Source organism: Leptopilina boulardi, unplaced genomic scaffold, assembly GCF_019393585.1.
Source record: "Leptopilina boulardi isolate dan_hultmark-lab unplaced genomic scaffold, ZJU_Lbou_2.1 LbouV2_114, whole genome shotgun sequence".
In the NCBI taxonomy this organism is placed as follows: domain Eukaryota; kingdom Metazoa; phylum Arthropoda; class Insecta; order Hymenoptera; family Figitidae; genus Leptopilina; species Leptopilina boulardi.
The window spans coordinates 775,608-798,671 of NW_026137657.1; the positions used below are offsets into that span (position 1 = coordinate 775,608).

Here is a 23,064-nt window from a genome sequence, read left to right on the forward strand (position 1 = left end):
TATACGACAAAATAACTTGATGTCATTTACGAGTTTCTCCATATCACTTTTAAAGACAGTGCTCTTAATTGTCATTTAAAAATCACTATCTAAAAAAGCCTATTTCTCTTTAAATTTATGACATGTTACAAGTGTGACGTAAATGAAAAGCTGGAGTACGCGCAAAAGCACAAAACCTGGAGGGATCCATTTGGATTTTCTAACCTCGCCCCACAGGATTTTGATTTAATTTTTTTTTTTTTAATTCAGCAATATATTGAAATCTTGAGCAATCAGGTAACCAATACTTGACTTCGAGTAACCGGCTTGTCGTTGAAAACCGGTATTTTCGAAATCTCAAGATGGTAAACGAGGGAATGAATCGGAGCATAAAATTTTAAATCTGATTTTATACAATGGCAAAACTTACAATCCAAATGTTTTTTCTTCGGTCCTATCATTTCCTCGGTGGTTGCTTTACAAACAGCTTTTGCAAGGCCCTGTCCGGCAATGCTGTGCCTTGCTGCCAATAATCTGTCGCTTATCGTTTGTCCCGCCATACTGGAGATATTTCGCCTAAAATCGTGCCGTTCTGTCCCGTCCTGGTTTGGTCCTTTAATTATTGTACACTTATCCTCTATTCTATTCTCGATGTATATATCGGAATTCGTTTATTTCCTGATGGAGATTGTAAGCACCCGTTTTTACTACACACGATATGACACAAAACTAAACTTGGCACCCACCACCTCACGCACACTTGAGTAAACACCGATAACGATCACTCCACCTTCCGGTCCAGCTAACCCTTTTACGCCCTTTTTATCAAGTTCCCGTACTTGTCCTGTTTAATTCTCCAGTCTCTCTTTCTCTCCTTCTCTTACTCTCTCTCTTTTTCTCTCTCTCTTCCTTTGCGCGATTTTATGATCGCTCCAAACTGAGCTGAGCGAGCTCTCAGCGTCAGCTGGAGACAGGTTCAACAATTGTGATGTAATTCAATTTTTCGCCACCATAGCGCTGATTGTTGTCGGCCATTTTGAAATTAGTTCTGCGCATACTCGAAAAATTGTGTTTTTGTTGTTGTACGCACGTTGTACATGTTAACAAATCCTATTTTTACTATTTTTATCATTATATATTAATAGTTGATATATTTATATAAATTTAGCTGAAAAAATCAACTTTGGAATATCTAGTTGTTTTGTTAGTTGTTTGTTAATAAATAAATGAATTAAATATATACGTTAATGACTGAACATAACCATACTTTTTGTACAAATTGCAAAAATTTGTAAATAACTTTTTAATTATTATGAGTTGTAAAATAAGACAACTGGTTCACAAAAAGGTGATTGTTTATTAATTTTTTCTATTTCAGTTTTTTGAAATTGATTATTTTTTGATCTATTGTTACAACTTTGTACACTGACATTTTGAAGGTTATAAATGTGTTTTAAATGTAAAATTATTTATATATATAATTCTACTTGTTTATTTTGTATAGAAAATATTATTATTTGTACTTAGTTTACTATTTTTTAAAATATTTTTATTTTGAATTCTTTTTTTAATTCACGTATTTCTTTTTCGTTATTGTCAATTTTTATCTAATACTTTTGAATATAATTATTATTTGCTTTAGGTTGCTGAATCTTTTCATAACTTGGACCACATAAAAAATGTACAAATTCCGAATTTGAAACTAAAGCGCAACGAAGAAGGGGATACGTTTTCTTTTCAATTACCATTAAAAAATAGAGAGTACGATATTCGTAGAGAAGCTGATTGTTTAACAAATAATTTAATTGATAATTATGTGAAAAATATTGAACATGGAAAAAATGGAAATAATGAATGGTTGTCATTTCAATTGCACAGAAATCCATATATTCAAAATACTTTAAATAATAATCTCAAAGAAATATTGCCACCTGTTAATCAAAATGTAAAGAAAATTATAGTAGAATATAGTTCTCCAAATATTGCGAAACCATTTCACGTTGGTCACTTGAGATCTACGATAATTGGCAATTATATTTCAAATGTAAATCGATATTTAAAGAATAATGTAACGAGCATAAATTATTTAGGCGATTGGGGAACACAATTTGGTTTTATTCAACTTGGACGTGACTTGGGTAATGTTTCCGAGACAGAAATGAAAAATGATCCAATTAATAATTTGTATAAAGCATATGTTCATGCAAATAATTTAAGTCTAAAAGATCCAACATTAATTGAGAAAGCTAAAGATATTTTTCGAAAATTAGAAGAAGGTGATGAAGAAAATTTGAAAGAATGGGAAATTATAAGACAATACACTGCCGATGAAATAAAAAAAACTTATAGTCGATTAGGCGTGACTTTTGATGAATATCATTGGGAATCTATGTATAATGCAAAAAAATTACAACCACTTCTCTCTGATTTACAACAATTACAATTATTGACAAATGATGATCAAAATAGAAAAGTAATTTGGTTACATGAAAAAGAAAGTGTTCCTTTGATAAAAAGCGATGGGACTACATTATATATAACGAGAGATATTGCGGCAGCAATTGATAGATTTAATGATTATAAATTTGATTCAATGTTATATGTCGTGGATAATTCACAAAGTGCACATTTTACGAAAATTAAAAAAATTCTTGAACTTATGCAACTTTCATGGTCGAATAGAATAGAACATGTGAAATTTGGAAAAATAAGGGGCATGAGTACGAGAAAAGGGACGGCTGTATTTTTAACTGATATACTCGATGAAACAAGAACAGTTATGAAAGAAAGACAGATACAATCTCCTAGTTAGTATTTTTAGTTTGTTATTAGTTTATTTTTATTTAAATACCTAAAATAAGAAAAATAAAAAGTATTTAAATGATTTTCAAAAAATTTTCCGGATATTTTTCAAGATTTATCAAATTTCAGATACGAAAATTTTTTTGGGTTCAACTGATGAGAGTACCGATATTCTTGGTATTTCAGCAGTGATTATTAATGATTTGAAACAAAAACGAATTCAAGATTATAATTTCGACTGGAACAAGGCGTTAGATGTAAATTTTATTTAATATAGTTTCTTCATACTAATTTCAAATATTTACTTACACCAGAAATTGATAACTATTTTGAAATGGTACAATTTTTATCAATATTAATTTTTAACGTTTTTTAATTTTAGATAAGAGGTGAAACAGGTGTAAAATTGCAATACACACATTGTAGATTAGTGAGTTTAATTGAAAATAGTGAAATGGAAATCGCAATGGAATGTAATCCAGAAATATTAAAGGAATCAGTTGTAGATGAATTAGTTTTCGTTTTTGGCCTTTACGAGGAAATGTTGCTTAAATCTCATGAAAAATTGGAACCATGTATTTTTGTGAATTACTTATTTCGGTTAAGGTAATTGACTTTTAGAATTTCTTTTCTAAATTAAAACTTACACTTTTTTAGGAAATTAATTTTTTTAGTCTTCTTTTAAGTTTTAATTTTTTGAGTAATTATATTTATATTTTTTTTTTTGCAGTCATGTTATTAACAAATCAGTGGAGTTGTTGAGAGTTAAGGATGAATCACCGGAAATAGCTGCACAGCGTTTACTTCTTTTTACGGTAGCTAAAAACTTTCTTGCTCAAGGAATGAAATTAGTAGGTTTAACACCATTGAAAAAAATGTAAGTTTCATTGAAAGAAAAAATTGTAGAGGAATTAGATATTTTTACAATAGAATTTAAATAAATCTAAGAACAATTTTGCATTTAAAAAAAGTTCCTAGTTCTTTATTATTTTTAACCAAAGTAATTAATTTATTAATTTGTATTATTAATGAATTAATTATTTAAGTGTCACTTTTAATGTGTATAAACAATTTCTTTTTACACTAAATAAGAAATATATTGTTTTTCTCTATATTTCATAAAATATTCTAACGCTTTTTCCAGGTGAATTTTCTTCTGGCTCCTTCTTGACCTGGCTTCTTTCTTTCCCTTTTTCTCCAGTCCCTCGTCAAAAGTCCGGCTAGTAAATTAAAGAAAAAAAATTGTTTTTCATTAATAATTTTATTTATTAATTTTGAAAAAATTGCTTCGATCTTTGGTGTTAAGAAGAACTTAACTTACCGACTTTCATTTTTTCAATCATTTGTCTATCAACAAAACTACGAAGGCCCCAAGCAATACCCCAACGAATTGCTCCTGATTGTCCCGTTGGTCCTCCCATTTTTACTGTCGCTTCAACATCAATTTTGTTTTGCATTCCAGAAAATATTAGCGGAAATAGAATCTGAAATTGAAAGTAATCGTGAGTAAAATATACTTATACATATTTATTTAAAAAATCAATTTTCTAATCGGCAATTATTTTTAAAAAATTTTGGAATAAATAAGTAGAATAATATTAAGTTTCTACGAATAAAACTACAATATTAAATAAAATAAACAGTCACTATTAAATTTACTATATAAAATAAATAAATAAATTTAATTTTTTCTTCATAAAATATCATATATAAAAATATTGGTAAATAAAAAAAATTAAATAAGTAATTTAACGAATCTGCAAAAAAAAAAATTCCAGATATGTGGAATATCAAAACGATTAATGGATTTTTCAATAATAAGATATTATATTTTTATTCTAGATATAAACTACAATAATACCTATTGGAAGAAGATTAAAAACATCATAAATAAGGTAAAAAAAAAAGTTTCTTGAAATTAAAAATATGATAATTTAACTATGGTAATTTCAGTCTAATCGATTCTAAAATTTGTTTAACATCCCGAAACTGATCTCTGACATTGTGTATCTCATCAGTAACAGTTTTCATCTGCAATGTAATTTTTTGCACAGCCGAATCTAAGGTTGATCGTAAATTCTCTTCCATTCCTTCCTCTGTCCATGAATCTTTTTTATAACCATCGCGATCACTCTTATCGTCCATTATTGGATTACGTTTACGAGCAATTTCAAAAGCAGCCTTCAAAATATCCTTAGGAAGACTTTTTTCCATTGGATTTAATGGTTTTACCACAAAAATATCATACAAACTTCGCATTTCATGTTTAGGTATCAATATCGCAAAAAGTGGGGTAAATTTTATTGTACACTGCACAGCTTCCGTGTAGAGAATAAGTTTCGTTTGTCGTACCAATTTTGTGACACCTGCATGCATTCTTAAACCCTGAATATCATGAACAGCAATGCCAACAAGTAAATTCATTAAAATAATGACAATAAAAATAATGAAAATTAAAAATAGAATTTGTGCACAAATCGCAAGTGGATGAAAAAAACTATTTGAAAAATTATCATTCAAATGTGATAGACTAATGAGTCCTTCAAAATCCAATTCACCAGCCATCATTGCAAGAACTTTAATCAATCCCGTGAATGGATTTCGAAATGATGGTTCCCTCGTGTAAATCACACAAAAACTCAATGTAAATCCAAGAAGTAATCCCGAATAGGCAAACAAAAGTTTAGCAAATTCATATTGAATGTGAGTAAACATTGCAACGTATGTACCAAATGTTGGAAGTTGTCCAATCATCAACATTAAATTTGTCCAAGCGCTAAGAATCGCAAATGCGCCATAATAATTTTGCCAATCATAATTTTTACCCGTGTAAATAAACGAAGTGATATAAACACTCGAGATCATTATTAAATCAAGAAAATTCTCTAAATTCCACAAACACTGTTTAATGCATCTATTCATTGAGAATGTTAATAATTTTCGCGGTAATATACAACAAGTCAATGTCAACCACATATACCATTCAAATTCAATGATCCATTTGGAAAAATGTTGACAAATAAAATGTGAATCAATTTTATTGTTTTCTGTGGTGAAATTATAGCATTTAAATGATAACGCTGTTAATATATAAGCTGTCATGAAAATAATTGTCAAAGTATATTGAAAAATATTGAAAAGATAAAATCTTCGAATTTTCTTCCATTTCAGATATAAAAATGCCCTAATTAGTGGATGTGACAAAAGTTCCTTTCGATTTTCTACAATAAATGTATTAATAACACTTGTTTCAGGTTTTTTATTACAACTCGGTAAAAGCGTTTTAAAATCCAAACTCATTTCAATTTCACGATTTTGACAACCTGGACGTTTTAATTTAATTGATGAATCCATTTTTACACGAAACACTTCAAATGATTCGGGAATTTTACGAAGAATTATATTTAATGCTGATACACCTTTACTTGTGGTACAACTGACATCGGCACCATTCCAAATAAGTGTCTCCGAGCATTTTGATTTTTCATTTAACGATGCAATATGAAGTGGTGAAAATCCAGTTTTATCAATGACATTTACGTGTGCTCCATGTTTAACAAGAATGTCAATTAATCGAAAATCACACCACGATGACATGGTAGCATAGTGAAGTGGTGTTCGATTCATCACATCAATTGCATTAATATCAATTTGGGGTTTTTCCATTAACATTCGACAACAATTCACCGAGTAGACGGAACACGCGACATGAAGTGGAGTTTCGCCAAGACTATTTTTTTCAGCTGGATCGGCACCACGTTCAAGAAATAATTCAACAATTGATTCATTTTTAGCTTTGATGGCATAATGCAAAAGTGGATTTGTTTTTGATATTCCTGGATAATTTAAATTCGCTCCATTATCAAGGAGTAATTTTGCCGTTTCGTAGGAGTTTCCAGCTACCGCAAAGTGTAAACAATTCCGACCGTCGATAGGATTCACGTAATTTAAATCAACATTTCTCTCAATAAGATATTGTACACAGGATTTATGTCCCGAATAACAGGCAGTCATCATTGCACTTGTTCCACTGAAACATGTATTGTGAGCATCAGCTCCTGAAGCTTCCAACTTGGGTAGAAGATGTAATAAACCACGAAATGATGCCCATATAAATGCACGATTTTTAAACTCTATATCACTGTCTGGAAAGATAATTCCATTTTTTTCGGGAATAATTCCCGATTCCATTTGTAATAATTTTTTCAAGTCGTCATCATTTATAATTTGCTGAATGAAATTCAGTAAATTTAATCCTTCAAATTCTTGATTTTTCAGATCATTGAGAGCTTTCTCGATATAAGAATCGTCAATTATAAATGATGATGTATCTTCAATGTTTATTTTTGTCTCTTGAGATTTTTTGATTTCTTGAGATTCTGGATAAATATTTAGCGGTGATTTCAGAGAATTGTAAGATTTATTCAGTTTATCATATAATTGTTCATCGGCTTTTATTTGATCGTAGACGAAACTTGCAGAAAAATGCCGTCGACTTGTATCGTAAGTTGGAGACAATAAAGATAAATTATTGTAGTTTTGTTGATTGATAGAAAGCGAACTTTTTGGTCTTCTCGGAGAAATTGGAGAGATTCCTTGCAGATTATTCTTAAACATACAAAAATCATTTTTAACTAATATTCATTTTGAAAAATCATTTTTTTCATCTTTATTCGAATAATTAATATTAATAAAAATCGAAGAATAAAATACATACCAATTTCATTAACTCATCTTCTTCTGCCTGTAGATAATTGGCAAACTCCATGATTTCTTTGGCTAAAATTCCAATTTTTTCAAAATCTTTAAAAAAAAGTTGATTTAAATTTTTCAAATAACATTTTTAGTTATCTAGATAATTAAAATTTACAGAATTGCCAAAATAGTTGCTTCGCGAATTGCTTTGACGAAACACTCTGACGAGAGTCTGTAGTCTCAATGAGTTACAAATTTCATTTGAAATTGCGTTTATACATCACTAATCCTGAACATATGTAGTAGGGCGTGTCCATGATTTTATTTTTTTTTTCCCTCGGAAAATACTCATATCTTTTAATCAATGAATTGCAAAAAAAAGAAGAAATTTTCACTAATTCTATTAATGATTAAAAATTTTTTTTTCATCATTAATCTAATTATCCCGTAAATTATTTTAGATGATAAAATTTATAGATGAAACCGGTTGATAATATAAATTATGAAATAATTATTAGATCTTTGTTATTATTATGTTTTTAAAAGTTGATGTTTTGGCCAAGGTCTTTGCTCTTATCATGACTAATCAAATACTTATTTCATAATTATAATTTTTTTTCCTTGTCTTGATAATGACCATAACCTTGGGTGAAACGTCGACTTTTCATAAATAATAATAATAATAATTATGTTTTATTAAAAATATTGTTCGATATTTACATTTCATTTAGTAATTTGCCATTTAGCAATGAACTTGACTTATTAATTAAAGGGTAGCTTTTTAAATATCTCATTAATTATCCTGGTACTCTTATCTATCACGAGAATTATATATCATTAAGAACTAAAAAAAAATGTGTATCGATTACAATAATAGGGAGTGTTAACAATTACGCTCTTTAAACTAAAGAGTGAAAATTCAATTTCTTAAATGCAATGAAAGAAATACATTTGAAACATTATTTATTTTTATTGGCACAATTTACATTTACAAATATTTCTTAATGCATGTAAGTGAATCGTAAAAAAATTAAATGAACACTATATAAAAATTGAGAAATTAAATGCAAATTATATTGCAATTATTATTAAATTATAAAAATTTAAAGTGAATTAAAAAATTTTATATTCGTTTGAATAAAAAATAAATTTTACGAGACAAAATTTATTTTTTTTTAACTTCTTTGGATTTTTCATTCGAATTAATTATTATTCGAATGTTATTTATTTGCGTATTTACTTTAATACTTTTAAAATCAAATTTTCTAAAATTTTCTTAGTGTCTAATAATTGATCCTTAATGAAATGAATTTCCTCTTCACTAGATTTTATTTGTAATGTTAATTTTTCAACCGCCAATTGTACATCAGAATCGGAACCATCTTCACTAAGTTGATTGTTCCATGAAATAAATTCACACAAATCATCATTATCCTCATTAATTAATGGACCATTTTTCTGTGCAATATCATATGCCGATTTTAAAATATCTTTTGGCAATCGTTTTTCCAACGGATTCAATGGTTTTACAATAAGAACTCGTTTTCGATTTTCCACATCGATATTGTGATCGGACATCCATTTTCGAAATAAATATGGAATTCGTCCATTATGCAGGACCATTTCCGTAAAGAGAATTAATTTTGTTTGACGTACCAATTTTGTAAGACCAGCATGATTACGTAAACCCTGTATATCATGTACGGCAATGCCAACCAAAAGATTCATTAAAATCACCGTTACAAATACAATAAAGAGAGTGAACAAAATTTGCGAACAAACCGAAAGCGGATGATAAATGACAAATGAACCATCAGTCATTAAATCAGCTTGATTTATTAATCCCTCGAAATCCAATTCACCCGCCATCATTGCCAGTACTTTAATTAAACCTGTGAATGGATTACCAAATGATGGTTCACCGACAAATATAACGCAAAAACTTATTGTAAAACCAATGAGAAGTCCTGAGTAGGCTAATAAAAGTTTGGCAAATTCAAATTGTATGTGAGTAAACATTGCAACGTATGTACCAAAAGCAGGAAGTTGACCAACCATTAACATGAGATTGGTCCACGCGCAAAGAATAGCAAAAGCTCCAATATAATTTTGCCAATCGTAAGTGCGTCCCGTATAAATGAAAGAAGTGAGAAAAACACTTATAACAACAATTGCATCGAGAATATTTTCAATATTTGAAAAATATTGTTTTATCGATTTATAAACTGTGAATGCCATAACTTTTCGCGGTATCGCAACTGATGTTAATATCAATGACAAATACCATTCAATTTCAATCACTGATTTTCTAAATAAAAAACTCGAGACACGTTTATTATTGCAAATTTTACTATTAATTGCCTCGTCAGTATTATAACATTTATATGCCAATGCTGTGAGTACATATGTCGTCATACAAATCACTGTCAATGCATAAAAGAAAATTCGAAGAAGATAAATTTTTCTTATCTTCTCCCATTTGAGATGAAGAAATGCCATGACAAGTGGATGTGATAAAAGATCCTTACAATGCTCTTGAACAAAAGTATTAATAAAACTTGTCTCACAATGATTATTACTTGGAAATAATATATCAAATTCCATTTTCATTTCAAATTCACGATTATGTGGAACTGGTCGTTTTAATCGAATTGATGCATCTAAACGACGACGAAACACCTGCAATGATTCGGGTATTTTTCGAAGAATTATATTTAATGCCGAGAGTCCAGAATTAGTGGTTGCACTAACATCGGCACCGGCCCAAATCAATGCCTCAACACAATGTGACAATTCATTTAATGATGCAATATGTAGCGGTGAAAAACTCGTCTTATCAAAAACATTCACTTGTGCTCCATGTTTCAATAAAAGTTTCACAAGTTCAGCCGATGATGATGTATTCATTACGGCATAATGCAATGGTGTTCGATGCATACGATCAACGGCATTAACATCGGTACCCTGAGTTGAAAGAAGCATTCGCGCGCAATTCAACGACTGAACAAAACAAGCAACATGAAGTGGTGTCTCGCCAAGACGATTTTTTTCCGCTAAACTTATACCTTTTGCAAGCAATAATTCAACCACTGATTCAGATTGTGCTTTAATACTCGAATGAAGAATTGGTTCAACATCATGTGAATTGAGTGTATGTAATTTTGCTCCATTATTGAGAAGAATTTCGGCAGCGTCACGTGAATTGGCAATAGCGGCAATATGCAAACATGTGTAATTATTCACAAGACTCGTATGATTTACGTCAACGCTTTTTTTTATTAAATATTCCAAACATGGAATATTGCCCGAGACACACGCGACCATTATGGAATTTGCACCTGTCACATGATCAATATAATGAATATCGCAACCAATTGATTCGAGAATTGGCAATAGATGAATTAAACCACGAAAACATGCCCAGAGAAATGCAATATTTTTAAAATTCTCATGACAATTTTGAAATAATTTACCGCTTTTTAATTTTGTAATATTACCACGTTCCATTTCAAGGAGAAGTTTCATTTCGGTCACATTAAGTGAGGACCAAATTTTTGTCATTAGACTTGTACCATCGACTTTCATGTGTTTCAATGCTTCGAGATTGTCGAAAAATAGAGAATCATCAACTGGTGGTGGTTCACCGGCATCAATTTCAATTGGTTCCGTTATTGTTTCCTTGTTGTCGAGACCTTTTTCAATGCATGTTGGCTTGATGGATCTGTAGATTGGTGCTGCCATTCCCTTAAAAAAGGGATCCTGTTTACTCACATGATCATAAAGACATCCCACAGAATAGTGACGTGGTTTTGTTTCTTCATTGAGTAGAGGACATGGTGGTTGAGTGTTGTCATTTTTACCAAGTTTATAGAATGACGTTGAACTCTCGGAACGACAGAAGATTCGATCAGGTGGTGATTTCTGAGTTATTGACAAAATTTGTCGAGGGAGTGCCTGAAAAAAAAATTCCAATTAGAACTTGTAATAAAATTTATATCATTTTGTTTTCTCATGAGAGATTTTGTATTTTATCAGAATTGGTAATAATTTAGATCATTTTAATTACTTTTATCCTAAATAATTTAGAAATTCAATTTAATAATTATTTTACAAATTTTTTCTTCTTTAATTATTTTGGAATTAAACTTTAACAAATTAATGTATTTCTTCATTAATAAATAAAAATATGTTTTTATATTTAAAAATAATCATTCAAATTAAATAATTTTCTATAATTTATTTTTTTGTAATTCTGTTAAAATACTAAATTTCTGAATGAGGAAGCAAAAAACAATTGATGAATCTCACCTTTTCTTGTGTGGCTATGTTGTCGTAGCCCATATTGACTTAATTTCCAAAAAAATGTTGCTGATAAATTGGCCAAATTCCAAAATAATCAAAAGATGGCAGCATCTTTTTTTTTACATGGCACACACAGGTTGAGTGATACCGATCTTGTTCGCTCACTTCTAAACACTGTTAGGCGTGTAAGGTCGTTTAAACCCACTTTAGATCAAAACGTCGTCATTACCTTCTATATGTTCAGGAGTCGTGTCATTTCCCTTAATATGTGTTACAAGCCCGGTTACGAATTGCGCATTCATATGTGAAGATATATAGGACGTAGTCAATCACTTTATTTCCTTCCAGTGGAAATGCGTGCAGGCTTTCATTCAATCAACGAATTACTTGCAAATAATTTCATGAAATTCTTGACAAGGTTGTTGATAATAATAAATAGTTTTAAATTCTTCCAATAGATATATTTGGAAAATATTAGATAGAAGAAAAATTCATATGACAATGCGAATGAATATCTTCAAACGTGACTATCCACTTGATTCAAAAATTTCATATTATTGCAGGAAGCAGTTACTTTAAACACATTGGACTTCACTTCGATGAACATCAAGATTAATCCTCTCCGCTTTTCAAAACTCTTTTCAAGTTTATTTCGCTTTGATGTTTTTTTTTCCTTGATAATTTTTTTCTTCAAATTTATTTCCTCCAAAATCTTTTTTTCTTCTTGGCGATTACTTTCCTTTGTAGTTTATTTTTTTCTGGTCAATTTTGGTAATTTGTGAATTGAAGAAATTCAAAGCCACGATGAGTCAATTTCGCGTATCTTCAAAAGAAATATATATATTACACATAAAAACATATTAAAATGTTTACAAAAATTTGACGACTTTTATCTCGTTTGATTAGATAATTTAATTTTGTCTCAAAAAATTCAAGCTTCAAACAATTCCACTTTTTTTCGATGGAAATTTTAGATTTAAGATTAAAGTAAACTTGAATACAGGTGCGATGAAAACAATCAGCTAAAATGTTAACACAAGAACTGAGAAATTGCGAGAAATATTTTATTAATATACTCACGAAAAAGAAAAATTATTCAAAAGTGGGGGAAACAAATTTCGTCAATTCAGAGTAAATTCTTATGATATGTATGAATCTCATTTTTGTAAAATACAAAAGAAAGGGATACTAAATTTCAATTAATCACGTATTTAAATTAACATTTTTACACGTGCAGTTTAAGTACTTAATTTCGTGTTTATATATACGCTGGTATCTCATTTAGTAATGAAATAAATAAAGATAAAAAAAATAATAATAAAAGAATAAAAATTACTTTTTTGAATGTCTTCAATTTAAAAAAACTTAGCGTCCTTGCTTTAATACAACTAGAAACATAAAAGCGTTTATTCAATTTCAACAATCGTATATAATTATTTTTAACAGCAAAGAGATGTTCAATTATTTTAAGAATTTTCAGAATTTTGCGACTTATTAAATTTTTTTTTATTAAATTTGACCTTCCTACTTTCAAACCACTTGTTATGCTATGAGCAAAATGTCAATTGAATGATACAACAATTTCAAGTCAAGATTTCTATAGAATTCATAATGAACTTACAGTCTGATATAGAATGCTTGGGCAAGAATATTATTCTCAACATTTCAATTGTAAACATTAAAATTCAAATTCAATCGAGGAAAAATTATTTATCATTTTTCTCTCAATTTTTAATTTCACGAGAAAATTAAATTTTTATTTGTGAACAAAAGGTAAAAATAGAATCAACTGATATTTATTTTGTAAAGAAGATTTTTTATTATTTTGCTTTTCTTTTTCTACAATTGAGCAAAATTGTAAATTTCATTTTATAATTACATTTGAAAATATTTGTAAAAACAATAAATGACAAAATGATATTGTTTTTCACATGATATGAAATATAACTATATAGAATCATTTAATATATAAAATCTTACAAAATTTGGATTTTTTTTTATTAATAAATCGAACAGATATACTATGACTAAAATCACACTATGAGTTGAGCAACTATTATTTATAAATTCTAAGTGAGCATTACAACTAAATTGCTCTTATTAACGTGCAATTTTATACATATATGAAACCGCGTCACTAATTTCTTTATTTTCTTAATAATACACAATTCCTTACAATTGTGATTATATAAATTGTAATTATACAATTATAAATATACAAATTGCATATAATTTTTTTTTTTAATTCTTTGAAGCCCTCATTCTGTGATAAGAATGGATCAAAAAATATTATTTTCTTTTTCGTTATAAATATTACATTTGGACGGAATAAAAATATCTCATAGTTTTTTCATTTTTTTTTCGAAAATAAAAGACTAATGAAAAAATTAACCTACAGTAAAAAAATAATCTTTGATCATATCTGATTTTAACAAAAAAAGTATGTTAAAATTCAAACAAGTAAATGAAGATAAAAGTATTAAAAGCTCGATGAAATTCGATTTGAATAAAAGTTAAAATGACTAGGCGTCTACACATGATTTAAAACAATTGAAACAATTTAAAGACGTTTAGATTCATGAAATTGATTGATGCAACATGATTATAAAATTAGAAAACCAAAAAAAAAAAAAAAAATAGAAAAAAAATCACAAACTTTCTGTAATTGCATTTGGATTGAATCGTTGATCCAACGCAAGTGCCATGACAAGATCTTGAATAAGTTTGTGATTTTCCTGACAAATTTTCTTCAATTCCATCACTTGATTTCTCAATTTAACATTATTTTCGCTCAATAATTGTTCATAATTTCCATCACGTCTGATTGATGAATACATATCATGTTTCAAATACGCAAAAGTAGAATTATTACTTTTATTCGACATTGTGCCGGAAATAAATTTTTTCTCCCTCGCCACTTTATGTGCCGCGGTTAAAACCTCCTGTGGAAGTCTTTTTTCCCTTGGATTTAATGGTCGAACAGTCAACACAGCCTTTAGTGGTGATGGAAGAACCAATGCCGTCCATCGTAATAATTTCATTAATCGCCTTGGCACAAGACCCAAAAATAATGCAGCCTCAACATCGCAAATTAGTTTTGTTTGTCGCACAAGTTTTGCCAATCCTGCCGTTTTTTGTAATCCCTTAATATCATGAACAGCAATGCCAACCAATAAATTCATCAAAACAATTGTGACAAACAACAAAAATAATACAAATGACAATTGTGCCGAAACTTGCAACAATATCCAAGATGTTCCACCCACATCAACAGGACGTCCACCTTCTTCTTCAGGAAAAAATAATTCTTCAAAATCCAATTCACCCGTCATCATTACCAATACTTTAATCAAACCCGTGTGTGGACTACTAAATGATTTTGATCTTGGAAAAATAACACAAAAACTCGCCGTAAAACCCACCAAGAGACAAGCATAAGCAAGTAACAATTTAAAAACCTGTGCCTGAACACTTGTAAACATTGCAACATAGGCACCAAACATTGGCAATTGTCCAATCATTAACATCAAATTACTCCAACCGCAAAGAACAGCAAATGCACCAACATGACTCTGCCACGTATAAGTCCTTCCCGTATAAACAAAAGATGTAGCAAATACACTCACAATAACACACCATTCCACCATATTTTCAGCTTGTGTGAAAAATTGCCTCACCGATGAATATGTAAAAATACCCGCTAATTTTCTTAAACACTCCAATACCGTCAATACAACCAATGCGTACCATTCAATTTCCAAAACAATTGGATTCGTATAGAGAAAATTATTCAATCCCGTTGAATTTGCACACAATGGCGTTGCTGGATTGTCCAATTGTCCATGTGATTCATTATAACAATTATGAGCCAATGCCGTTATCACCCATGCAGTCAACACCAAAACATACAACAAATAAAACAATAAACGTCCCACATAGTATTTACGAATTTTCTCCCATTTCAAATAAAGAAACGATTGACATAATGGATGTTCGAGAATTTCTTTATAACCTTCTTTTACAAATGTTCCTAAATAACCAATCTCCCCTTGCTCCTGATGCTGCAACAATGGATGAAAATCAAGACGCAATTCAACTTCACCCGTTGCCGAACCATGCTGATGGAGAGTTATCGATGAATCCAATTTCTCCTTAAAAACATTTAACGAAGTTGGTGTTTTACGTAAAATTATCGACAAAGCCGTTGTTCCACCTTTTGTACGCGCACTCAAATCGGCTCCACGTTTTATTAGAATATCAACGCATTGGGATAATTCATTAACAGCGGCAACATGAAGCGGTGTATATCCATATTTATCTGATTTATTAACATTCGCCATTCGAGTTATTAATAAATCACTCACATCATAAGCGAGCAATGATCTTCCTAAAGCAAGATGTAATGGTGTCCTTCCATCATTATCCTCTGCATTTGGATCACTATTTGCTTTTTGAAGCAGAACCTCAACACACTCGAGACAATGTGAACGTGCCGCCAAATGTAATGGTGTTTGTCCACGAAAATTTTTCTTACCAACATTTGCACCATTTTTCAGTAACAATTCAACATTTTCCACACAGCCAGCCTCTGCCGCTAAATGTAAAGCAGTATCACCTTTTTTCGATGGTAAATCCACTTGGCAACCATTTGACAATAAAACCTCAAGGCACATCGAATCACCACGATCAGCAACATGATGAATTGGTGCATAACCATTTTTATCCTTAACATTCAATGAAGGATTATTGGCAGCCAACAAGTGAAGAACATTTAATGCATTACTTCTAGCAGCTGAATGTAATACCGATTCATCACCCAATGGTGATTCTTGATTAAATCCCTGTTGTTTAAAATGCTGTGCAACATCAAATGAATCTCCAAATGCAGCATAATGAAATGGTGTATGCGCTTTTCGTGAATTAATATTAGCTCCATTACTAATGAGATATTTTACACCCGTCAGAGAATTACTATAAGCACACAAATGTAGAGCCGTCAATCCTAATTCTTGTTCAGAGTGATTTAAGTCAGCGCCGCATTTATGCAATCCTGGTATTAAATCACCACGACCTAAAAAACTTGCATGCAAAAGAAGTGCATTTATTTCCGATAATTTATAAACACTAAGCTCTTCAACACTGTCAATGGTTATTTTTAATGTTTCTAAATCATCCAATAATTGTAATCGACCACCAACTCCTCTCATATGTTCAACGAGAAGATTTCTTATTAAATCATTTGTCACCTGTACTGCACAATTTTTTTCATCGCTTATTGAACTTTCACTAATGCACATGGAATAACAATGTGGTTCATCAACAGGCGGTGGTGTACCATATTCCATTGAACGATCATCCAATGTCCATGTATCATCTTCATGTTCCGGTGTTACTGGTCGTTTAGACACAAGCCAACGTGTTAAAAGTAAAGAAGTTGCTGATTTTGATTTTTGACATGGAGGAGTTTTTACCATTGGTGATTGCATACTAAATGCACGTTCCAATTGTACTCGTTTCCTAGCTGGAGGCAAAATTGGCGGTGTTGATGGCTTATCATCGCTCATGATGAAAATTTCTCTAAAATTACGTCAGGATCATTTCTCTGAAAATAAAATTTTAATTTTTAAAAATTAATCAAAAAATTGCTGACGTCAATGAAGAAACTTCTTCCTGAACATAATTAGACCAACGACGATTGTCAATTGGAAAATCGTTTTAGTTTAAAAAGCAGGCAAAAAAAAAAAAAAAAAAAACATTTAACAGATAAAGAAATAAAGATTAATACCAAGAAATATTAAAATGATTCACTATATATTAAGGTAAACAAGAAATTAATTTGAATATTCAAAAGAAAAATTCAAGGTGAGATTTTAAAAATTATCGAATTAGAAGACACGAGGACAATCACCTGTTTGTGAACTTGAACTGAAAAACTGAATTAAACTCGATAAAAGTTAAATATTTTGATAATGAAAGTCACGCCAAATGTACCAACCAAGATCATTCTGTCTGGCTGAACATTCTGACACTGACTGAACGAAAGGTTGATCTTAACACACAACTATAATATACAGATGAAGCATTCACATGTGACACAGAATTGTAGATATATGCAGAGAACGTGGAAAGACCAAGTAAACCGGTTAACTTCGTGGACCACGATTGACTGACTATTTTTTTCTTTTTTATTTACAATGATGCTACAAAGACGATCTAAACTTTATTCAAATACAGTGGGGGAGGGGAAGGGGCGAAAAAAAAATTATTTCACTTTCTTTTTTCAATTGTTATCCAATTTGTCGAGTCAGAATGATTTGCAACTGAAGATATATAAAAAAACCACGATTTCGATTAAATCGCGATTGAGATATCTTTATTTGTGTATTCCATAATCTTTTTTTTGTTTTTTTTTCCTCAATATTTATTATTTTTTATTCACTTATTATTATATATACTGATTGGAGAGATAAATAAAAAATATAATTTGTAATAAATAATTAATTTAAACGATTTTAATTAAATTATAGAATTGATTGAAAGAAAAAAAAATATTAGTAAAAAAATTAATCATAGCAAAAACAGTAAATTGAAACTGAATTACTGTATACTTAAAAATTCAGTCATTTCTATTTTGCATTCTGAAATATCCAACGAAAAAAGGATCAGAAACTTGTTTGGGATTTATTTTTGTTAGGGGAGTACCCTGATCATCGCGAAACGAAAAAGTAGACGGGACGTTTTTTTTTTAACTAGGTATAGTAAAAAAAAAGTAAATTTTTGCAACACATTTCTGCTTTCTTATTTTATAGATTCCACTGGGAAATAATACGAATTATTAAAAATTTTTACTTTTGCACGAAACAAATAATTAATAAATTATTAATTTTTCATTAATTTCAAATTATTTACATTATTTTGCATTTAAAAATGGTACTTGATTATCAATTGTTTTGTAATTTATTTTAATTTGTGCAGAATTTGAAAATTAGAGAATTTTATTGTCCAATTATTGTCGTTACATTATTTATATTTTGTTAATTAAAAGTTTTAAGTTGTTTTTTTTTCTTATTCTTATGTTTCAAAAATGTCTACAATATTTTCTTTATTGATTCTGATGACGCACATAAAATTTATGGCATTAATTTGTGTTGTATAATGCACAAGCGACTGCACTCCCAGGTGCATATGTCAAATTCAAATATTTTTATCGTTACTTGTATCCTGTTTTAATGTTTACAAAAAAAAAAAAAAAAAATATTATTACTAAAAGAGAAAACACACATGTTGTATAAGAACTTAAAATTTGCATAGTTTTTGGCCACAGATTAAATTATGGCTTCTTAACTATATGCAAATATTTATTAATAATAACTTTCAAAAATTTAAATTTTGTTTCTCTTTTCTATAAATTAATAGTTATCGGATTAGTTTTTTGAAATTTGTTAATTTTATCATTCTACAAATGAGAAATACATTAAAAAAATTGTATTTTATAAATTAAGTAAATGTTCTACTTTTGATCGCTATAGCTTTCAATTGATAAACCGGTATTTATTTAAACTGAAAAATTAATGACCTCCTTTATATTTTTTTATCAAATATACGAATTCTATATTTTCTTTTTTGTTCTTGTAAATAAGATTATCGCACGTAATTTTTTATCTTTGTTACTTATTTAAATTATAAATTTTTTTTTTTGACAAAAACGAAATACGTGATTTAAATAAAGATTGTTTATCTAGTTTTTATTAAAGATTTTTTTTTAAAAGTAATTTTAAATAAATTGAACCATTAAAATGATTTATTGATATTGAAATTTATTTTAAAATATTCGCACGTTTTAATATTTTTAATGGAGCTATATGTTTACCTAAATAACGGTTTTTAAAATATTAAACACTGTAACAATGCACTCAGTATCTTAAATATGAGAAGGTCGTCGGTGACTAAACAGACGAATGAAAGGTTCTTCCACCTGTAGAGTAAGTTTTTTTGAATAGCGGTAAAGCACTTTCTAGTATAATTTATCTACAGATGAAAAGGTCGCGACTAAGCCAAAAACTTGTTTAAATACTTTTTTTTTAATTAATTAATTTCAATTAACGTGAAAAAATTCCTATTTCGTATTATTAATTTTTAACGAAAATATTTTTTTCCCTTTATATATATATATATAAATTAATACAAATAAATCATTAATCACTATTAATTGTAAATTAATTAGTCATTGATGACAAACAAAATAATTTAAAAATAAATTTTTTAGATTTAAATAACGAAATGATATTTTTAAACAAGAGAATCTTAATTTAATTCTCACCGGATGCAACCAGTGAATGTATTTAAGATGATTCATGAATGAAGGTTATTTAATAAAAACAAGTAGATATCCTGAGAAAGGATATGTACAATAAAAAAATAATAAAAATAAAAAATTGTTTTTATCTACTAAAGAAAAGAATGAAAGAGTTCACGAAAGTTCAATAGATTCATAATATATAATTATTTCACGTAAACGCTCGCAATTGTCTGTTTTCCAATTTTATGGTGATTTTCTAGTTCGATTTTTCCCGTTTCCTTGTAATGAATTATTCAAAAGTATAACTGATTTCTCGTCAAATCTATATACGTAATTAAGAAAAAAATTTTGCCACAGGAAAACTTAGCAGGAAATTTCAAAAAAAAAATTAATTCTTTGCAAATTTTTATAAAAATAAATGCCAACTAATGTATAAAAAATTGACGTCAACAAAATTATTTTAATAAATCAAATAATTAAATTCACTTACCTGATGCGCAACAATTGAATACTTAAGTTATTAATCATTTCACACAACTAGTCAAACCAGACGAGAAAAAAAATATTAACACGGAAATATTTTGAATTTTATAAATGTTTTGCGAATGACCAAAAATAATCATTAAAATGATAAATAAAAAATATTAACTCGTTGGAATTAACCGTTTAGATTTGTTTTCGAAAATAAATTAAATTAATACTTTCAATATAAACATTATTAAAATGTGTATTATTGAATATATTTATAGGAATATTTTAGATAATAAAGATATTAAAGAAAATGCCGATTAGAAAATATGATCGTATGATTAATAAATTATATTAAAAGCTTAAAAACTCACTTGCTCTCTGCTTTGCCAAGATTCAAAGTAGAAAATATTCTCACCATTGATTGTTATTTTACCAGAACCTTCGCCTCGTAGAATTACATCAGCTTTTGCACTTTTTCTTTGACAATCTAAATAAATATTAATAATTAATATTCATTGTCTTTCATAAAAAAAATAATTAGAATTCAAATTAAAAAATTTTCTCATTCAATTTTAACTTTTCTTTAAATTTCTGTTAATAAATGTAAAAGATTAATTTTTTTCAAAATATTAATCGACTTACTAGAGACATAAACGAAGGATCTTCCATCTGCGTCATATTGAATCTGAAAATTGAGAGAATATTAAATTGATAGATAAAATTTTCATTTTAGTTTATTTTATTAAAAATAATTTTATCGATCACACTTACCGAAAGTATTTCAATGGCATCAGAAATATTTTTCAATTTTTTCCTATAGTTCATAATAAAGTCTTTAGCTTCATAAGATATGGGATGAGTTGCCAATCTCTCCATAGTATTTATAAAGTATTCATACTAAAATTTTTAAAAATAATTACTGTTTTTTTTTTAAATATTTTTTTCAAAACAAGAAAAAAGTAATTACCAAGTTATCTGGCAAAGGTTCAAGAAGCATTTTCTCAAAATTTGACTTTGTAATCCAAACTGAAGTTTCTAGATCACTGTAAAATAAATTTATTTTACACATTCATGAATTAATTGTTTTGTGTTTTAAGATTTCGATTTTTTTCATTTATATGATTTTTACGTACAGTTTTAGTTTTTCATTTGGTCGTAAACCCTTTTCATAAAGCTCATCTTCTTTTTCATCCAATTCATGCATTTTGCCTACAATTTTCTGTAACATTTATTTTCAGAAATTTAACTATTGTTATTTATTACAATTTAAAAATTAATGAATAAATTAATAAAACAGTAAGAATATTTTAATAAGAATAAAAAGATATTTTACGTGAAGTGTTTGATAATAATTTGGTCTGCATGTATAAAACATTGAATTGAATGGTCTTCCAGATTCATCGAATTCTGCTGCTTTTCGAGGTGGAAATATTTCATCTGGAGGTTTCATAACAGGTCTAGCATGTGGATCATATATTCCCGATGGAAATAGATATTCTATTGCTTTCTAAAAACAAAAAAGTAAAGGTGAACTGTAAAAACATAAAATTATTATTGCAATTATAACAAAAAAAAAGAAAAACTTACATTCACTTCATCTTGCGAGAAATTATCTGGATTTTCGCCCATCATATTAGCAAGATGTCGTTTTCCAATCTGATACTCAGCTCTCGCTTTATTTATAAACTCATCTGTTTAACAGTATTTTCATTCATAAATATAATTATCAAATATTTTAAATTTAAAAGAAAAAATGAATAAGTGATAATTTAGAAAATAATTTACTTACTGTGCTCTTTTGATCGCTCCACATAGGCTATCATAGATTTGCTCATTTTCTTATTTTTTAAACCAAAAGCAGCATTTTCTATTTCATCAGTAAAATTTACATTTTCTTCCGTGGCGGAATATGAACATTTATTAAAAATCTATAAAAAAAAATATAAGAGAAAATAAAAACATATTTTTTGAGGTTATAATTTAAACATTCGCAATGTGATTAGAAATTTATGATGTTAATGTAAATAATAAAAATATAGAAATTACCTGACAATTTGTAATTGATAATAAACAACTAGGAATAACATTTTTTGTCACAAGACTACTGTTATTTTTATTTAAATAACATATAAATGCACGTGAAGTAGAAAACGCCATGTTTCACTATATTGACAAACCGAGTGACTGATTGTCGTCTGCTCGCTAGTGTTGCCAATAGATAAATTTGAATTTTTTGTTGGTACACCTGTAAATTTAAAACAAATAACGATTGAATTTTAATTTGAATATTTTGTAAATTGTTGAAATTATGTTTTTTTATGAAACATTATTAACAAATATTGTAAATTAAATTTATTTTTTATACTATTTAATGTTTAAAATAATATTGATTTTATTAGACATCGTGTAGAATTTTTATTTTAAAGAATTATAAATAATTAGAAATAATTTTGTAAGATTATGCGATAGGATAAATAAAATAGAAAATTAATAAATATGAGTAATTTTTCTTTTTT

The 23,064-nt window shown here is 28.5% G+C and overlaps 5 protein-coding genes across 10 annotated transcripts in view; 1 reads left to right on the forward strand and 4 right to left on the reverse strand.

Moving 5' to 3' along the window:
- The window catches only part of LOC127282059 (phosphatidylinositol-binding clathrin assembly protein LAP), a 31,821-nt gene extending 30,874 nt beyond the window's left edge, over window positions 1–947 (reverse strand). For all 6 annotated transcript variants that reach the window (XM_051306150.1, XM_051306134.1, XM_051306167.1 and 3 more), the window contains exon 1: window positions 410–947. In XM_051306150.1, the coding sequence (XP_051162107.1) occupies window positions 410–539 (130 nt within the window). In that variant the 5' untranslated portion in view covers window positions 540–947. The remainder of the gene's footprint in view (window positions 1–409) is intronic.
- Window positions 948–1,033: 86 nt separating this feature from the next.
- Window positions 1,034–3,751, forward strand: LOC127282119 (probable arginine--tRNA ligase, mitochondrial). Its single transcript, XM_051306205.1, has 5 exons — window positions 1,034–1,327; window positions 1,622–2,786; window positions 2,911–3,038; window positions 3,164–3,387; window positions 3,512–3,751. The coding sequence occupies exons 1-5, from the start codon at window positions 1,292–1,294 to the stop codon at window positions 3,660–3,662; spliced, it is 1,704 nt and encodes a 567-aa protein (XP_051162162.1). The 5' UTR covers window positions 1,034–1,291; the 3' UTR covers window positions 3,663–3,751.
- A 962-nt stretch (window positions 3,752–4,713) lies between these two features.
- LOC127282049 (transient receptor potential channel pyrexia-like) lies at window positions 4,714–7,910 on the reverse strand. Its single transcript, XM_051306123.1, has 2 exons — window positions 7,499–7,910; window positions 4,714–7,389 (listed from the first exon to the last, which is right to left on the reverse strand). The coding sequence occupies exons 1-2, from the start codon at window positions 7,547–7,549 to the stop codon at window positions 4,720–4,722; spliced, it is 2,721 nt and encodes a 906-aa protein (XP_051162080.1). The 5' UTR covers window positions 7,550–7,910; the 3' UTR covers window positions 4,714–4,719.
- A 545-nt stretch (window positions 7,911–8,455) lies between these two features.
- Window positions 8,456–18,157, reverse strand: LOC127282606 (uncharacterized). Its single transcript, XM_051306967.1, has 4 exons — window positions 17,687–18,157; window positions 14,431–17,380; window positions 11,543–11,549; window positions 8,456–11,430 (listed from the first exon to the last, which is right to left on the reverse strand). The coding sequence occupies exons 2-4, from the start codon at window positions 17,340–17,342 to the stop codon at window positions 8,713–8,715; spliced, it is 5,637 nt and encodes a 1,878-aa protein (XP_051162924.1). The 5' UTR covers window positions 17,343–17,380; window positions 17,687–18,157; the 3' UTR covers window positions 8,456–8,712.
- On the reverse strand, window positions 17,373–22,383 carry LOC127282615 (28S ribosomal protein S9, mitochondrial). Its single transcript, XM_051306979.1, has 9 exons — window positions 22,338–22,383; window positions 22,136–22,239; window positions 21,882–22,055; window positions 21,682–21,767; window positions 21,516–21,591; window positions 21,320–21,445; window positions 21,191–21,233; window positions 20,964–21,035; window positions 17,373–17,380 (listed from the first exon to the last, which is right to left on the reverse strand). Exons 1-9 carry the CDS (start codon window positions 22,381–22,383, stop codon window positions 17,373–17,375), a joined length of 735 nt encoding a protein of 244 aa, XP_051162936.1.
- Window positions 22,384–23,064: the final 681 nt, after the last annotated feature.

Coding starts and splice junctions, on each gene's coding strand:
- LOC127282119 (XM_051306205.1), top strand. CDS start 1,292: ATGAGTTGTAAAATAAGACAACTGGTTCACAAAAAG. Junction 1,328..1,621: donor GACAACTGGTTCACAAAAAG/GTGATTGTTTAT, acceptor TATTTGCTTTAG/GTTGCTGAATCTTTTCATAA. Junction 2,787..2,910: donor AAGACAGATACAATCTCCTA/GTTAGTATTTTT, acceptor ATCAAATTTCAG/ATACGAAAATTTTTTTGGGT.
- LOC127282049 (XM_051306123.1), bottom strand. CDS start 7,549: ATGGAGTTTGCCAATTATCTACAGGCAGAAGAAGATGAGTTAATGAAA. Junction 7,390..7,498: donor AAGATGAGTTAATGAAATTG/GTATGTATTTTA, acceptor TGTATGTTTAAG/AATAATCTGCAAGGAATCTC.
- LOC127282606 (XM_051306967.1), bottom strand. CDS start 17,342: ATGAGCGATGATAAGCCATCAACACCGCCAATTTTGCCTCCAGCTAGG.
- LOC127282615 (XM_051306979.1), bottom strand. CDS start 22,383: ATGAGCAAATCTATGATAGCCTATGTGGAGCGATCAAAAGAGCACA. Junction 21,592..21,681: donor CCAAATGAAAAACTAAAACT/GTACGTAAAAAT, acceptor TTTATTTTACAG/TGATCTAGAAACTTCAGTTT. Junction 21,234..21,319: donor ATGCCATTGAAATACTTTCG/GTAAGTGTGATC, acceptor CTCAATTTTCAG/ATTCAATATGACGCAGATGG.